Genomic DNA, 18,232 nt, shown 5'->3' with positions numbered 1-18,232 from the left:
AGGATAACTCGGGGCCGTGTAATAGCTCGGGGAGGATAACTCGGGGAGGTGTAATAGCTCGGGGACGTGTAATAGCTCGGGGAGGATAATTCAGGGACGTGTAATAGCTCGCGGAGGATAACTCGGGGAGGTGTAATAGCTCGGGGAGGATAGCTCGGGGACGTGTAATAGCTCGGGGAGGATAATTCAGGGACGTGTAATAGCTCGGGGAGGATAACTCGGGGAGGTGTAATAGCTCGGGGAGGATAGCTCGGGGAGGTGTAATAGCTCGGGGAGGATAACTCGGGGAGGTGTAATAGCTCGGGGAGGATAACTCCGGGACGTGTAATAGCTCGGGGAGGATAGCTCGGGGACGTGTAATAGCTCGGGGAGGATAGCTCGGGGACGTGCAATAGCTCGGGGAGGTGTAATAGCCCGGGGAGGATAACTCGGGGAGGATAACTTGGGGACGTGTAATAACTCGGGGACGTGTAATAGCTCGGGGAGGATAACTCTGGGACGTGTAATAGCTCGGGGAGGATAACTTGGGGACGTGTAATAGTTCGGGGAGGATAACTCGGGGACGTGTAATAACTCGGGGACGTGTAATAACTCGGGGACGTGTAATAGCTCGGGGAGGATAACTCGGGGAGGTGTGATAGCTCGGGGACGTGTAATAGCTCGGGGAGGATAACTCGGGGAGGTGTGATAGCTCGGGGAGGATAACTCGGGGAGGTGTAATAGCTCCGGGAGGATAACTCGGGGAGGTGTGATAGCTCGGGGACGTGTAATAGCTCTGGGAGGATAACTCGGGGACATGTAATCGCTCGGGGAGGATAACTCGAGGACGTGTAATAGCTCGGGGAGGATAACTCGGGGACGTGTAATCGCTCGGGGAGGATAACTCGGGGAGGTGTAATCGCTCGGGGAGGATAACTCGGGGAGGTGTAATCGCTCGGGGAGGATAACTCGGGGAGGTGTGATAGCTCGGGGAGGATAACTCGGGGACGTGTAATAGCTCGGGGAGGATAACTCGGGGACATGTAATCGCTCGGGGAGGATAACTCGGGGACGTGTAATAGCTCGGGGAGGATAACTCGGGGAGGTGTAATCGCTCGGGGAGGATAACTCGGGGACGTGTAATAGCTCGGGGAGGATAACTCGGGGACGTGTAATAGCTAGAGATGAGCGCCTGAAATTTTTCGGGTTTTGTGTTTTGGTTTTGGGTTCGGTTCCGCGGCCGTGTTTTGGGTTCGAACGCGTTTTGGCAAAACCTCACCGAATTATTTTTGTCTGATTCGGGTGTGTTTTGGATTCGGGTGTTTTTTTCCAAAAACACTAAAAAACAGCTTAAATCATAGAATTTGGGGGTCATTTTGATCCCAAAGTATTATTAACCTCAAAAACCATAATTTACACTCATTTTCAGTCTATTCTGAATACCTCACACCTCACAATATTATTTTTAGTCCTAAAATTTGCACCGAGGTCGCTGTGTGAGTAAGATAAGCGACCCTAGTGGCCGACACAAACACCGGGCCCATCTAGGAGTGGCACTGCAGTGTCACGCAGGATGTCCCTTCCAAAAAACCCTCCCCAAACAGCACATGACGCAAAGAAAAAAAGAGGCGCAATGAGGTAGCTGTGTGAGTAAGATTAGCGACCCTAGTGGCCGACACAAACACCGGGCCCATCTAGGAGTGGCACTGCAGTGTCACGCAGGATGGCCCTTCCAAAAAACCCTCCCCAAACAGCACATGACGCAAAGAAAAAAGAGGCGCAATGAGGTAGCTGTGTGAGTAAGATTAGCGACCCTAGTGGCCGACACAAACACCGGGCCCATCTAGGAGTGGCACTGCAGTGTCATGCAGGATGGCCCTTCCAAAAAACCCTCCCCAAACAGCACATGACGCAAAGAAAAAAAGAGGCGCAATGAGGTAGCTGTGTGAGTAAGATTAGCGACCCTAGTGGCCGACACAAACACCGGGCCCATCTAGGAGTGGCACTGCAGTGTCACGCAGGATGTCCCTTCCAAAAAACCCTCCCCAATCAGCACATGATGCAAAGAAAAAGAAAAGAAAAAAGAGGTGCAAGATGGAATTATCCTTGGGCCCTCCCACCCACCCTTATGTTGTATAAACAAAACAGGACATGCACACTTTAACCAACCCATCATTTCAGTGACAGGGTCTGCCACACGACTGTGACTGATATGACGGGTTGGTTTGGACCCCCCCCAAAAAAGAAGCAATTAATCTCTCCTTGCACAAACTGGCTCTACAGAGGCAAGATGTCCACCTCATCTTCACCCTCCGATATATCACCGTGTACATCCCCCTCCTCACAGATTATCAATTCGTCCCCACTGGAATCCACCATCTCAGCTCCCTGTGTACTTTGTGGAGGCAATTGCTGCTGGTCAATGTCTCCGCGGAGGAATTGATTATAATTCATTTTAATGAACATCATCTTCTCCACATTTTCTGGATGTAACCTCGTACGCCGATTGCTGACAAGGTGAGCGGCGGCACTAAACACTCTTTCGGAGTACACACTTGTGGGAGGGCAACTTAGGTAGAATAAAGCCAGTTTGTGCAAGGGCCTCCAAATTGCCTCTTTTTCCTGCCAGTATAAGTACGGACTGTGTGACGTGCCTACTTGGATGCGGTCACTCATATAATCCTCCACCATTCTATCAATGTTGAGAGAATCATATGCAGTGACAGTAGACGACATGTCCGTAATCGTTGTCAGGTCCTTCAGTCCGGACCAGATGTCAGCATCAGCAGTCGCTCCAGACTGCCCTGCATCACCGCCAGCGGGTGGGCTCGGAATTCTGAGCCTTTTCCTCGCACCCCCAGTTGCGGGAGAATGTGAAGGAGGAGATGTTGACAGGTCGCGTTCCGCTTGACTTGACAATTTTGTCACCAGCAGGTCTTTCAACCCCAGCAGACCTGTGTCTGCCGGAAAGAGAGATCCAAGGTAGGCTTTAAATCTAGGATCGAGCACGGTGGCCAAAATGTAGTGCTCTGATTTCAACAGATTGACCACCCGTGAATCCTTGTTAAGCGAATTAAGGGCTGCATCCACAAGTCCCACATGCCTAGCGGAATCGCTCCGTGTTAGCTCCTTCTTCAATGCCTCCAGCTTCTTCTGCAAAAGCCTGATGAGGGGAATGACCTGACTCAGGCTGGCAGTGTCTGAACTGACTTCACGTGTGGCAAGTTCAAAGGGCATCAGAACCTTGCACAACGTTGAAATCATTCTCCACTGCACTTGAGACAGGTGCATTCCATCTCCTATATCGTGCTCAATTGTATAGGCTTGAATGGCCTTTTGCTGCTCCTCCAACCTCTGAAGCATATAGAGGGTTGAATTCCACCTCGTTACCACTTCTTGCTTCAGATGATGGCAGGGCAGGTTCAGTAGTTTTTGGTGGTGCTCCAGTCTTCTGTACGTGGTGCCTGTACGCCGAAAGTGTCCCGCAATTTTTCTGGCCACCGACAGCATCTCTTGCACGCCCCTGTCGTTTTTTAAAAAATTCTGCACCACCAAATTCAAGGTATGTGCAAAACATGGGACGTGCTGGAATTTGCCCATATTTAATGCACACACAATATTGCTGGCGTTGTCCGATGCCACAAATCCACAGGAGAGTCCAATTGGGGTAAGCCATTCCGCGATGATCTTCCTCAGTTGCCGTAAGAGGTTTTCAGCTGTGTGCGTATTCTGGAAAGCGGTGATACAAAGCGTAGCCTGCCTAGGAAAGAGTTGGCGTTTGCGAGATGCTGCTACTGGTGCCGCCGCTGCTGTTCTTGCGGCGGGAGTCCATACATCTACCCAGTGGGCTGTCACAGTCATATAGTCCTGACCCTGCCCTGCTCCACTTGTCCACATGTCCGTGGTTAAGTGGACATTGGGTACAACTGCATTTTTTAGGACACTGGTGAGTCTTTTTCTGACGTCCGTGTACATTCTCGGTATCGCCTGCCTAGAGAAGTGGAACCTAGATGGTATTTGGTAACGGGGGCACACTGCCTCAATAAATTGTCTAGTTCCCTGTGAACTAACGGCGGATACCGGACGCACGTCTAACACCAACATAGTTGTCAAGGACTCAGTTATCCGCTTTGCAGTAGGATGACTGCTGTGATATTTCATCTTCCTCGCAAAGGACTGTTGAACAGTCAATTGCTTACTGGAAGTAGTACAAGTGGGCTTACGACTTCCCCTCTGGGATGACCATCGACTCCCAGCGGCAACAACAGCAGCGCCAGCAGCAGTAGGCGTTACACGCAAGGATGCATCGGAGTAATCCCAGGCAGGAGAGGACTCGTCAGACTTGCCAGTGACATGGCCTGCAGGACTATTGGCATTCCTGGGGAAGGAGGAAATTGACACTGAGGGAGTTGGTGGGGTGGTTTGCGTGAGCTTGGTTACAAGAGGAAGGGATTTACTGGTCAGTGGACTGCTTCCGCTGTCACCCAAAGTTTTTGAACTTGTCACTGACTTATTATGAATGCGCTGCAGGTGACGTATAAGGGAGGATGTTCCGAGGTGGTTAACGTCCTTACCCCTACTTATTACAGCTTGACAAAGGGAACACACGGCTTGACACCTGTTGTCCGCATTTCTGGTGAAATACCTCCACACCGAAGAGCTGATTTTTTTGGTATTTTCACCTGGCATGTCAACGGCCATATTCCTCCCACGGACAACAGGTGTCTCCCCGGGTGCCTGACTTAAACAAACCACCTCACCATCAGAATCCTTCTGGTCAATTTCCTCCCCAGCGCCAGCAACACCCATATCCTCCTCATCCTGGTGTACTTCAACACTGACATCTTCAATCTGACTATCAGGAACTGGACTGCGGGTGCTCCTTCCAGCACTTGCAGGGGGCATGCAAATAGTGGAAGGCGCATGCTCTTCACGTCCAGTGTTGGGAAGGTCAGGCATCGCAACCGACACAATTGGACTCTCCTTGTGGATTTGGGATTTCAAAGAACGCACAGTTCTTTGCGGTGCTTTTGCCAGCTTGAGTCTTTTCAGTTTTCTAGCGAGAGGCTGAGTGCTTCCATCCTCATGTGAAGCTGAACCACTAGCCATGAACATAGGCCAGGGCCTCAGCCGTTCCTTGCCACTCCGTGTGGTAAATGGCATATTGGCAAGTTTACGCTTCTCCTCCGACAATTTTATTTTAGGTTTTGGAGTCCTTTTTTTTCTGATATTTGGTGTTTTGGATTTGACATGCTCTGTACTATGACATTGGGCATCGGCCTTGGCAGACGACGTTGCTGGCATTTCATCGTCTCGGCCATGACTAGTGGCAGCAGCTTCAGCACGAGGTGGAAGTGGATCTTGATCTTTCCCTAATTTTGGAACCTCAACTTTTTTGTTCTCCATATTTTATAGGCAGAACTAAAAGGCACCTCAGGTAAACAATGGAGATGGATGGATTGGATACTAGTATACAATTATGGACGGACTGCCACGGTTAGGTGGTATAAAAAAACCAGGGTTAGGTGGTATATATTGTAATACAATTATGGATGGACGGACTGCCTGCCGAGTGCCGACACAGAGGTAGCCACAGCCGTGAACTACCGCACTGTACACTGGTTGATAAAGAGATAGTAGTATACTCGTAACAACTAGTATGACTGACTATGACGGTATAAAGAATGAAAAAAAAACCACGGTTAGGTGGTATATATTGTAATACAATTATGGATGGACGGACTGCCTGCCGAGTTCCGACACAGAGGTAGCCACAGCCGTGAACTACCGCACTGTACACTGGTTGATAAAGAGATAGTAGTATACTCGTAACAACTAGTATGACACTATGACGGTATAAAGAATGAAAAAAAAACCACGGTTAGGTGGTATATATTATAATACAATTATGGATGGACGGACTGCCTGCCGAGTGCCGACACAGAGGTAGCCACAGCCGTGAACTACCGCACTGTACACTGGTTGATAAAGAGATAGTAGTATACTCGTAACAACTAGTATGACTGACTATGACGGTATAAAGAATGAAAAAAAAACCACGGTTAGGTGGTATATATTATAATACAATTATGGATGGACGGACTGCCTGCCGACTGCCGACACAGAGGTAGCCACAGCCGTGAACTACCGCACTGTACACTGGTTGATAAAGAGATAGTAGTATACTCGTAACAACTAGTATGACACTATGACGGTATAAAGAATGAAAAAAAAACCACGGTTAGGTGGTATATATTATAATACAATTATGGATGGACGGACTGCCTGCCGACTGCCGACACAGAGGTAGCCACAGCCGTGAACTACCGCACTGTACACTGGTTGATAAAGAGATAGTAGTATACTCGTAACAACTAGTATGACTATGACGACGGTATAAAGAAAGAAAAAAAAATACCACGGTTAGGTGGTATATAATTATACAATTATGGATGGACGGACTGCCTGCCGAGTGCCGACTGCCGACACAGAGGTAGCCACAGCCGTGAACTACCGCACTGTACTGTGTCTGCTGCTAATATAGACTGGTTGATAAAGAGATAGTATACAACAATATACTACTATACTGGTGGTCAGGCACTGGTCACCACTAGTCACACTGGCAGTGGCACTCCTGCAGCAAAAGTGTGCACTGTTTAATTTTAAATTAATATAATATTATGTACTCCTGGCTCCTGCTATAACAACCTGCAGTGCTCCCCAGTCTCCCCCACAATTATTATAAGCTTTTATACATTGATGTGCAGCACACTGGGCTGAGCTGAGTGCACACAGACTGAGTCACACTGTGTGACTGCTGTGTATCGTTTTTTTCAGGCAGAGAACGGATATAGCAGAGAACGGATATATTAAATAAAAGTTAACTTAACAACAACTGCACTGGTCACTGTGGTAAACTCTGTCTGCACAATCTCTCTCTCTTCTAATCTATTCTAATGGAGAGGACGCCAGCCACGTCCTCTCCCTATCAATCTCAATGCACGTGTGAAAATGGCGGCGACGCGCGGCTCCTTATATAGAATCCGAGTCTCGCGAGAATCCGACAGCGTCATGATGACGTTCGGGCGCGCTCGGGTTAACCGAGCAAGGCGGGAAGATCCGAGTCGCTCGGACCCGTGAAAAAAAAAGTGAAGTTCGTGCGGGTTCGGATTCAAAGAAACCGAACCCGCTCATCTCTAGTAATAGCTCGGGGAGGATAACTCGGGGAGGTGTAATAGCTCGGGTAGGATAACTCGGGGAGGTGTAATAGCTCGGGGAGGATAACTCGGGGAGGTGTAATAGCTCGGGGAGGATAACTCGGGGAGGTGTAATAGCTCGGGGAGGATAACTCGGGGAGGTGTAATAGCTCGGGGAGGATAACTCGGGGAGGTGTAATAGCTCGGGGAGGATAACTCGGGGAGGTGTAATAGCTCGGGGAGGATAACTCGGGGAGGTGTAATAGCTCGGGGAGGATAACTCGGGGAGGTGTAAAAGCTCGGGGAGGATAACTCGGGGAGGTGTAATAGCTCCTCTGTCTCATCCCTGTAAAGTGGCTGTTTGTGTTTCCTGGAAATGCAGAGTTTGTCCTTATCAGCTGCTCATGGTGATCTGTTCAGTAATGGAAGGATCACGTTGCCTGTCTGAACAAAGAGCCAAAGACTGTTCTCAAGCTGCAGATTGACGGGCAGGTCTAGTCACTTCTGAGATTACACGTAGCGGGGCTTTCACCTGCCCAGCTTGTGTTTCTACTCTGGAGAATGGCTTTAACCTTTTGAAAGTAGTTTGTGATTTGTTGGTGATCAAATGTTTTCACCCTGACCCTGTGCTGCAACTGATCAGAAGCCATTATGCCCGCGGGATTCTCGTATGTCCCTCTCCGTCAGTAAATGCGATCTCCTTGTTTTACAGGTAGAAGATTTGTATCTCATCGCCATTTGTAACCCGCGGGGCATCAAGTCTTTACGGGACCTTACCGCGGACCATCTGCCTCTGTTAAAGAACATCCTGCGGGAAGGGCAGGTAAGAACGGGGTATCGGGCGTCCTCTGTGGAGACCTCTTGGGCATGTAAAGTGTATATTTTATTTGGTTTTGAGGGGGTCAGTAAATTTTGTTGCTTTATTATGGAGGAACAACCAGACACACCCCATTCATCATTCATCAATTTCAGTTCATCGTGCATTCCGGATTGACATCTAATAATTATGTGAGTCTTCTCGTGCCACCAACAGATGGGTCCTCGCTTACTGGGTGTCTGTGCGCCGTACGTCATGAGACGCACAGGAATTGGTTTTCCACACAAGCTATCGCAGATGACTCGCAACTGAACTCTGCTTGAGAAAAGCAGTGGCGCTCGTAACAGAACATTTCTCAAACAGAATCAGTCGCACACAGATGTACAAATATCACACACCAAATTGCTCTGTGCACATATGCAGGAAAAAGAGGCTCATTTTGAGCACAAAAGACGCACTAATGTGTTCATGTCATACAGGACGTGCCGCGCAGAGAGGCAAGAGAGAATGCATCTGTATGCTGGAATGGCAGAGAAATATTCCAGTTTGGCCACAGGGGGGCAGCACTATTTGTTGAGGGAATACAGGCTGACGGCGATTGCTTAAAGGTGCATACACACTTAGCAATATAGTAAACTATATCGCTCATATTCCCCCTTTTGAGCGATATAGTTTGACTATATCGTCCATTGTGTATGCAGCCGACGAGTTGCGTTGTGCGGCTCCACGGGTCGTTAATGAGCCTCGGTCTCGGCCGTGCATGCAGCTTAATTTGGACTCGTTGTCACTAGCAATGTCGCACAGTGTGTATTCCCGCCACCGGGCGGCCCGGGAGGGGGAAACACTAGGCGACGTCGCACATCGCCCAGTGTGTACCCACTTTTTCTCTATCGTCCTAGTGGATGCTGGGGTTCCTGAAAGGACCATGGGGAATAGCAGCTCCGCAGGAGACAGGGCACAAAAAGTAAAGCTTTCCGATCAGGTGGTGTGCACTGGCTCCTCCCCCTATGACCCTCCTCCAAGCCTCAGTTAGATTTTTGTGCCCGGCCGAGAAGGGTGCAATCTAGGTGGCTCTCCTAAAGAGCTGCTTAGAAAAGTTTAGCTTAGGTTTTTTATTTTACAGTGAGTCCTGCTGGCAACAGGATCACTGCAACGAGGGACTTAGGGGAGAAGAAGTGAACTCACCTGCGTGCAGGATGGATTGGCTTCTTGGCTACTGGACATCAGCTCCAGAGGGACGATCACAGGTACAGCCTGGATGGTCACCGGAGCCTCGCCGCCGGCCCCCTTGCAGATGCTGAAACAAGAAGAGGTCCAGAATCGGCGGCAGAAGACTCCTCAGTCTTCTAAAGGTAGCGCACAGCACTGCAGCTGTGCGCCATTTTCCTCTCAGCACACTTCACACGGCAGTCACTGAGGGTGCAGGGCGCTGGGAGGGGAGCGCCCTGGGAGGCAAATGAAAACCTATTTGGCTAAAAAATACCTCACATATAGCCTCCGGGGGCTATATGGAGATATTTAAACCCCTGCCAGAATCCACTAAAGAGCGGGAGACGAGCCCGCCGAAAAAGGGGCGGGGCCTATCTCCTCAGCACACAGCGCCATTTTCCTTACACAGCTCCGCTGGTCAGGACGGCTCCCAGGTCTCTCCCCTGCACTGCACTACAGAAACAGGGTAAAACAAGAGAGGGGGGGCAAAATAGTGGCAAAAATTATATTATAAAAGCAGCTATACAGGGAGCACTTATTATAAGGCTATCCCTGTCATATATAGCGCTTTGGTGTGTGCTGGCAGACTCTCCCTCTGTCTCCCCAAAGGGCTAGTGGGGTCCTGTCTTCGTTAAGAGCATTCCCTGTGTGTCTGCTGTGTGTCGGTACGTGTGTGTCGACATGTATGAGGACGATATTGGTGTGGAGGCGGAGCAATTGCCAAATATGGGGATGTCACCTCCTAGGGGGTCGACACCAGAATGGATGCCTTTATTTTTGGAATTACGGGATAGTGTCAACACGCTAAAGCAGTCGTTTGACGACATGAGACGGCCGGACAATCAATTAGTGCCTGTCCAGGCGCCTCAAACACCATCAGGGGCTGTAAAACGCCCTTTGCCTCAGTCGGTCGACACAGACCCAGACACAGGCACTGATTCCAGTGGCGACGGTGACGAATCAACCGTATTTTCCAGTAGGGCCACACGTTATATGATTTTGGCAATGAAGGAGGCGTTACATTTAGCTGATACTACAGGTACCACTAAACAGGGTATTATGTGGGGTGTGAAAAAACTACCTATAGTTTTTCCTGAATCAGAAGAACTAAATGAGGTGTGTGATGAAGCGTGGGTTGCCCCCGATAAAAAGATGCTAATTTCAAAGAAGTTATTGGCTTTATACCCTTTCCCGCCAGAGGTTAGGGCGCGCTGGGAAACACCTCCTAGGGTGGACAAGGCGCTCACACGCTTATCTAAACAAGTGGCGTTACCCTCTCCTGAGACGGCCGCACTTAAAGATCCAGCAGATAGGAGGATGGAAAATATCCAAAAAAGTATATACACACATACAGGTGTTTATACTACGACCAGCTATAGCGACAGCCTGGATGTGCAGTGCTGGAGTAGCTTGGTCAGAGTCCCTGATTGAAAATATTGATACCCTGGATAGGGACAATGTTTTACTGTCTTTAGAGCAAATAAAGGATGCATTTCTTTATATGCGTGATGCACAGAGGGATATCTGCACACTGGCATCACGGGTAAGTGCTATGTCCATTTCGGCCAGAAGAAGTTTATGGACGCGACAGTGGTCAGGCGATGCGGACTCAAAACGGCATATGGAAGTTTTGCCGTATAAAGGGGAGGAGTTATTTGGAGTCGGTCTATCAGATTTGGTGGCCACGGCTACAGCCGGGAAATCCACCTTTTTACCTCAAGTTACTCCCCAACAGAAAAAGACACCGACTTTTCAACCGCAGCCCTTTCGTTCCTTTAAAAACAAGAGAGCAAAGGGATATTCATATCTGCCACGAGGCAGAGGAAGGGGGAAGAGACAGCAACAGGCAGCTCCTTCCCAGGAACAGAAGCCCTCCCCCGCTTCTACAAAAGCCTCAGCATGACGCTGGGGCTTCTCAAGCGGACTCGGGGGCGGTGGGCGGTCGTCTCAAGAATTTCAGCGCGCAGTGGGCTCACTCGCAGGTAGATCCCTGGATCCTGCAGATAATATCTCAGGGATACAGGTTGGAACTAGAGACAGATCCACCTCGCCGTTTCCTGAAGTCTGCTTTACCAACGTCCCCCTCCGAAAGGGAGACGGTCTTGGAAGCCATTCACAAGCTGTACTCTCAGCAGGTGATAGTCAAGGTACCTCTTCTACAACAAGGAAAGGGGTATTATTCCACTCTTTGTGGTACCGAAGCCGGATGGCTCGGTAAGACCTATTCTAAATCTGAAGTCCTTGAACCTGTACATAAAGAAGTTCAAGTTCAAGATGGAGTCACTCAGAGCAGTGATAGCGAACCTGGAAGAAGGGGACTTTATGGTATCCTTGGACATCAAGGATGCGTACCTCCACGTTCCAATTTACCCCTCACACCAGGGGTACCTCAGGTTCGTCGTACAAAACTGTCACTATCAGTTTCAGACGCTGCCGTTCGGATTGTCCACGGCACCTCGGGTCTTTACAAAGGTAATGGCCGAGATGATGATTCTTCTTCGAAGAAAAGGCGTATTAATTATCCCATACTTGGACGATCTCCTGATAAGGGCAAGGTCCAGAGAACAGCTAGAGATGGGATTAGCACTGTCTCAAGAAGTGCTAAAACAGCACGGTGGATTCTGAATATTCCAAAATCCCAGTTAATGCCAACAACTCGTCTGCTGTTCCTAGGGATGATTCTGGACACGGTTCAGAAAAAGGTTTTTCTCCCGGAGGAAAAAGCCAAGGAGTTATCCGAGCTTGTCAGGAACCTCCTAAAACCAGGAAAGGTGTCTGTACATCAATGCACAAGAGTCCTGGGAAAAATGGTGGCTTCTTACGAAGCAATTCCATTCGGCAGATTCCACGCAAGAATTTTCCAGAGGGATCTGTTGGACAAATGGTCAGGGTCGCATCTTCAGATGCACCAGCGGATAACCCTGTCTCCAAGGACAAGGGTATCTCTTCTGTGGTGGTTGCAGAGTGCTCATCTATTGGAGGGCCGCAGATTCGGCATACAGGATTGGATCCTGGTGACCACGGACGCCAGCCTGAGAGGCTGGGGAGCAGTCACACAAGGAAGAAACTTCCAGGGAGTGTGGACGAGCCTGGAAACGTCTCTTCACATAAACATTCTGGAACTAAGAGCAATCTACAATGCTCTAAGCCAGGCAGAACCTCTGCTTCAGGGAAAACCGGTGTTGATCCAGTCGGACAACATCACGGCAGTCGCCCATGTGAACAGACAGGGCGGCACAAGAAGCAGGAGTGCAATGGCAGAAGCTGCAAGGATTCTTCGCTGGGCAGAGAATCATGTGATAGCACTGTCAGCAGTGTTCATCCCGGGAGTGGACAACTGGGAAGCAGACTTCCTCAGCAGACACGACCTTCACCCGGGAGAGTGGGGACTTCATCCAGAAGTCTTCCACATGCTGGTAACCCGTTGGGAAAGACCAATGGTGGACATGATGGCGTCTCGCCTCAACAAAAAACTGGACAGGTATTGCGCCAGGTCAAGAGATCCGCAGGCAATAGCTGTGGACGCGCTGGTAACGCCTTGGGTGTACCAGTCGGTGTATGTGTTTCCTCCTCTGCCTCTCATACCAAAAGTATTGAGAATTATACGGCAAAGAGGCGTAAGAACGATACTAGTGGTTCCGGATTGGCAAAGAAGGACTTGGTACCCGGAACTTCAAGAGATGATCACGGAAGATCCGTGGCCTCTACCTCTAAGGAGGGACTTGCTTCAGCAGGGTCCCTGTCTGTTTCAAGACTTACCGCGGCTGCGTTTGACGGCATGGCGGTTGAACGCCGGATCCTAAAGGAAAAAGGCATGCCGGAAGAAGTCATTCCTACTTTGATTAAAGCAAGGAAGGAAGTAACCGTGCAACATTATCACCGCATTTGGCGAAAATAGGTTGCGTGGTGCGAGGATCGGAGTGCTCCGACGGAGGAATTTCAACTGGGTCGATTCCTACATTTCCTGCAATCAGGATTGTCTATGGGTCTCAAATTGGGATCTATTAAGGTTCAAATTTCGGCCCTGTCGATTTTCTTCCAGAAAGAATTGGCTTCAGTCCCTGAAGTCCAGACTTTTGTTAAGGGAGTGCTGCATATACAGCCTCCTGTGGTGCCTCCAGTGGCACCGTGGGATCTCAATGTGGTTTTGGACTTTCTAAAATCTCATTGGTTTGAACCACTAAAAAATGTGGATTTGAAATATCTCACATGGAAAGTGACCATGCTACTAGCCCTGGCTTCGGCCAGGAGAGTGTCAGAACTGGCAGCTTTATCTTACAAAAGCCCATATCTGATTTTCCATTCGGACAGGGCGGAACTGCGGACTCGTCCGCATTTTCTCCCTAAGGTGGTGTCAGCATTTCATCTGAACCAGCCTATTGTAGTGCCTGCGGCTACAAGTGACTTGGAGGACTCCAAGTTACTGGACGTTGTCAGAGCATTGAAAGGACAGCTGGAGTCAGAAAATCTGACTCGTTGTTTATATTGTATGCACCCAACAAGATGGGTGCTCCTGCGTCTAAGCAGACGATTGCTCGTTGGATCTGTAGCACAATCCAACTTGCACATTCTGTGGCAGGCCTGCCACAGCCTAAATCTGTAAAGGCCCACTCCACAAGGAAGGTGGGCTCATCTTGGGCGGCTGCCCGAGGGGTCTCGGCATTACAACTTTGCCAAGCAGCTACGTGGTCAGGGGAGAACACGTTTGTAAAATTTTACAAATTTGATACTCTGGCTAAGGAGGACCTGGAGTTCTCTCATTCGGTGCTGCAGAGTCATCCGCACTCTCCCGCCCGTTTGGGAGCTTTGGTATAATCCCCATGGTCCTTTCAGGAACCCCAGCATCCACTAGGACGATAGAGAAAATAAGAATTTACTTACCGATAATTCTATTTCTCGGAGTCCGTAGTGGATGCTGGGCGCCCATCCCAAGTGCGGATTATCTGCAATAATTGTACATAGTTATTGTTAACTAATTCGGGTTATTGTTGTAGGGAGCCATCTTTCAGAGGCTCCTCTGTTATCATACTGTTAACTGGGTTTAGATCACAAGTTGTACGGTGTGATTGGTGTGGCTGGTATGAGTCTTACCCGGGATTCAAAATTCCTCCCTTATTGTGTACGCTCGTCCGGGCACAGTACCTAACTGAGGCTTGGAGGAGGGTCATAGGGGGAGGAGCCAGTGCACACCACCTGATCGGAAAGCTTTACTTTTTGTGCCCTGTCTCCTGCGGAGCCGCTATTCCCCATGGTCCTTTCAGGAACCCCAGCATCCACTACGGACTCCGAGAAATAGAATTATCGGTAAGTAAATTCTTATTTTAGATTGGGTGGCTTGCAGATTACTGGTACTCTTCATGAGACTGGATTATATTATTTCTTTGTTTTTATGATTTCTCTATCGTCCTAGTGGATGCTGGGGTTCCTGAAAGGACCATGGGGAATAGCGGCTCCGCAGGAGACAGGGCACAAAAAGTAAAGCTTTAGGATCAGGTGGTGTGCACTGGCTCCTCCCCCTATGACCCTCCTCCAAGCCTCAGTTAGATTTTTGTGCCCGGCCGAGAAGGGTGCAATCTAGGTGGCTCTCCTAAAGAGCTGCTTAGAGAAAGTTTAGCTTAGGTTTTTTATTTTACAGTGAGTCCTGCTGGCAACAGGATCACTGCAACGAGGGACAGAGGGGAGAAGAAGTGAACTCACCTGCGTGCAGGATGGATTGGCTTCTTGGCTACTGGACATCAGCTCCAGAGGGACGATCACAGGTACAGCCTGGATGGTCACCGGAGCCTTGCCGCCGGCCCCCTTGCAGATGCTGAAGTAAGAAGAGGTCCAGAATCGGCGGCAGAAGACTCCTCAGTCTTCTTAAGGTAGCGCACAGCACTGCAGCTGTGCGCCATTTTCCTCTCAGCACACTTCACACGCAGTCACTGAGGGTGCAGGGCGCTGGGAGGGGGGCGCCCTGGGAGGCAAATGAATACCTATTTTGGCTAAAAATACCTCACATATAGCCTCCGGAGGCTATATGGAGATATTTAACCCCTGCCAGAATCCGTTAAGAGCGGGAGACGAGGCCGCCGAAAAAGGGGCGGGGCCTATCTCCTCAGCACACAGCGCCATTTTCCCTCACAGAAAGGCTGGAGGGAAGGCTCCCAGGCTCTCCCCTGCACTGCACTACAGAAACAGGGTTAAAACAGAGAGGGGGGGCACTAATTTGGCGTTAGAAATATATAAAAAAGATGCTATAAGGGAAAACACTTATATAAGGTTGTCCCTATATAATTATAGCGTTTTTGGTGTGTGCTGGCAAACTCTCCCTCTGTCTCTCCAAAGGGCTAGTAGGTCCTGTCCTCTATCAGAGCATTCCCTGTGTGTGTGCTGTGTGTCGGTACGTGTGTGTCGACATGTATGAGGACGATGTTGGTGAGGAGGCGGAGCAATTGCCTGTAATGGTGATGTCACTCTCTAGGGAGTCGACACCGGAATGGATGGCTTATTTAGGGAATTACGTGATAATGTCAACACGCGCCAAGGTCGGTTGACGACATGAGACGGCCGACAAACAATTAGTACCGGTCCAGACGTCTCAAAAACACCGTCAGGGGTTTTAAAACGCCCGTTTACTTTAGTCGGTCGACACAGACACAGACAGGGACACTGAATCCAGTGTCGACGGTGAATAAACAAACGTATTCCTTATTAGGGCCACACGTTAAGGGCAATGAAGGAGGTGTTACATATTTCTGATACTACAAGTACCACAAAAGAGGGTATTATGTGGGATGTGAAAAAACTACCGTAGTTTTTCCTGAATCAGATAAATTAAATGAAGTGTGTGATGATGCGTGGGTTCCCCCCGATAGAAAATATGGGCGGTATACCCTTTCCCGCCAGAAGTTAGGGCGCGTTGGGAAACACCCCTTAGGGTGGATAAGGCGCTCACACGCTTATCAGAACAAGTGGCGGTACCGTCTATAGATAGGGCCGTCCTCAAGGAGCCAGCTGACAGGAGGCTGGAAAAATATCATAAAAAGTATATACACACATACTGGTGTTATACTGCGACCAGCGATCGCCTCAGCCTGGATGTGCAGAGCTGGGGTGGCTTGGTCGGATTCCCTGACTAAAAATATTGATACCCTTGACAGGGACAGTATTTTATTGACTATAGAGCATTTAAAGGATGTATTTCTATATATGCGAGATGCACAGAGGGATATTTGCACTCTGGCATCAAGAGTAAGTGCGATGTCCATATCTGCCAGAAGATGTTTATGGACACGACAGTGGTCAGGTGATGCAGATTCCAAACGGCACAAAGGTGTATTGCCGTATAAAGGAAGAGGAGTTATTTGGGGTCGGTCCATCGGACCTGGTGGCCACGGCAACTGCTGGAAAATCCACCGTTTTTACCCTAAGTCACATCTCTGCAGAAAAAGACACCGTCTTTTCAGCTTCAGTCCTTTCGTCCCTATAAGAGTCATATCTGCCCAGGGATAGAGGAAAGGGAAGAAGACTGCAGCAGGCAGCCCATTCCCAGGAACAGAAGCGTTCCACCGCTTCTGACAAGCTCTCAGCATGACGCTGAGACCGTACAGGACCCCTGGATCCTACAAGTAGTATCCCAGGGGTACAGATTGGAATGTCGAGACGTTTCCCCTGCGCAGGCTCCTGAAGTCTGCTTTACCAAGGTCTCCCTCCGACAAGGAGGCAGTATGGGAAAAAATTCACGAGCTGTATTCCCAGCAGGTGATAATTAAATTACCACTCCTACAACAAGAAAAGGGGTATTATTCCACACTATATTGTGGTACTGAAGCCAGAAGGCTAGGTGAGACCTATTCTAAATCTAAAAAAATTTGAACACTTACAAAGGTTCAAATCAAGATGGAGTCACTCAGAGCAGTGATAACGAACCGGGAAGAAGGGGACTATCTGGTGTCCCGAGACATCAGGGATGCTTACCTCCATGTCCCAAATTTGCTCTTATCACTAAGGGTACCTCAGGTTCGTGGTACAGAACTGTCACTATCAGTTTCAGACGCTGCCGTTTGGATTGTCTACGGCACCCCGGGTCTTTACCAAGGTAATGGCCGAAATGATGGTTCTTCTTCGAAGAAAAGGCGTCTTAATTATCCCTTACTTGGACGATCTCCTGATAAGGGCATAGTCCAGGGAACAGTTGGAGGCCGGAGTAGCACTATCTCGGATACTGTTACAACAGCACGGGTGGATTCTAAATATTCCAAAATCGCAGCTGATCCCGACAACAAGTCTCCTGTGCTTAGGGATGATTCTGGACACAGTCCAGAAAAAGGTGTTTCTCCCGGAAGAGAAAGCCAGGGAGTTATCCGAGCTAGTCAGGAACCTCCTAAAATCAGTGCATCATTGCACAAGGGCCATGGTAAAAAAATGGTGACTTCCTTCGAAGCAATTCCAGTCGGCAGATTTCATGCAAGAACTTTTCAGTGGGATCTGCTGGACAAATGGTCCGGATCGCATCTTCAGATGCATCAGCGGATAACCCTATATCCAAGGACAAGGGTGTCTCTCCTGTGGTGGTTACAGAGTGCTCATCTTCTAGAGGGCCGCAGATTCGGCATTCAGTTTTGGATGTTGGTGACCACGGAGGCCAGCCCGAGAGGCTGGGGAGCAGTCACACAAGGAAAAAATTTCCAGGGAGTGTGATCAAGTCTGGAGATTTTTCTCCACATAAATATAGCTAAGGGTAAAATTATAATGCTCTAAGCTTAGCAAGACCTCTGCTTCAAGGTCAGCCGGTATTGATCCAGTGGGATAAAACATCACGGCAGTCGCCCACGTAAATAGACAGGGCGGCACAAGAAGCAGGAGGGCAGTGGCAAAAACTGCAAGGACTTTTCGCTGGGCGGAAAATCATGTGATAGCACTGTCAGCAGTGTTTCATTCCGGGAATGGAAACTGGGAAGCAGACTTCCTCAGTAGGCACGACCTCCACCCGGCAGAGTGGGAACTTCATGGGGAAGTTTTCCACATAATTGTAAACCGTTGGGAATTA

The 18,232-nt window shown here is 49.2% G+C and overlaps 1 protein-coding gene across 1 annotated transcript in view; it reads left to right on the top strand.

Annotated features, from left to right (window-relative positions):
• The window catches only part of DCPS (decapping enzyme, scavenger), a 66,650-nt gene that overhangs the window by 37,191 nt on the left and 11,227 nt on the right, over window positions 1–18,232 (top strand). Inside the window, exon 5 of the mRNA XM_063943681.1 lies at window positions 7,888–7,998. Coding sequence (XP_063799751.1) covers window positions 7,888–7,998 — 111 coding nt within the window. The remainder of the gene's footprint in view (window positions 1–7,887; window positions 7,999–18,232) is intronic.

The sequence above is a fragment of the Pseudophryne corroboree genome, chromosome 10, assembly GCF_028390025.1.
Source record: "Pseudophryne corroboree isolate aPseCor3 chromosome 10, aPseCor3.hap2, whole genome shotgun sequence".
NCBI lineage: Eukaryota > Metazoa > Chordata > Amphibia > Anura > Myobatrachidae > Pseudophryne > Pseudophryne corroboree.
This window is presented reverse-complemented; position numbering and strand designations above follow the sequence as displayed.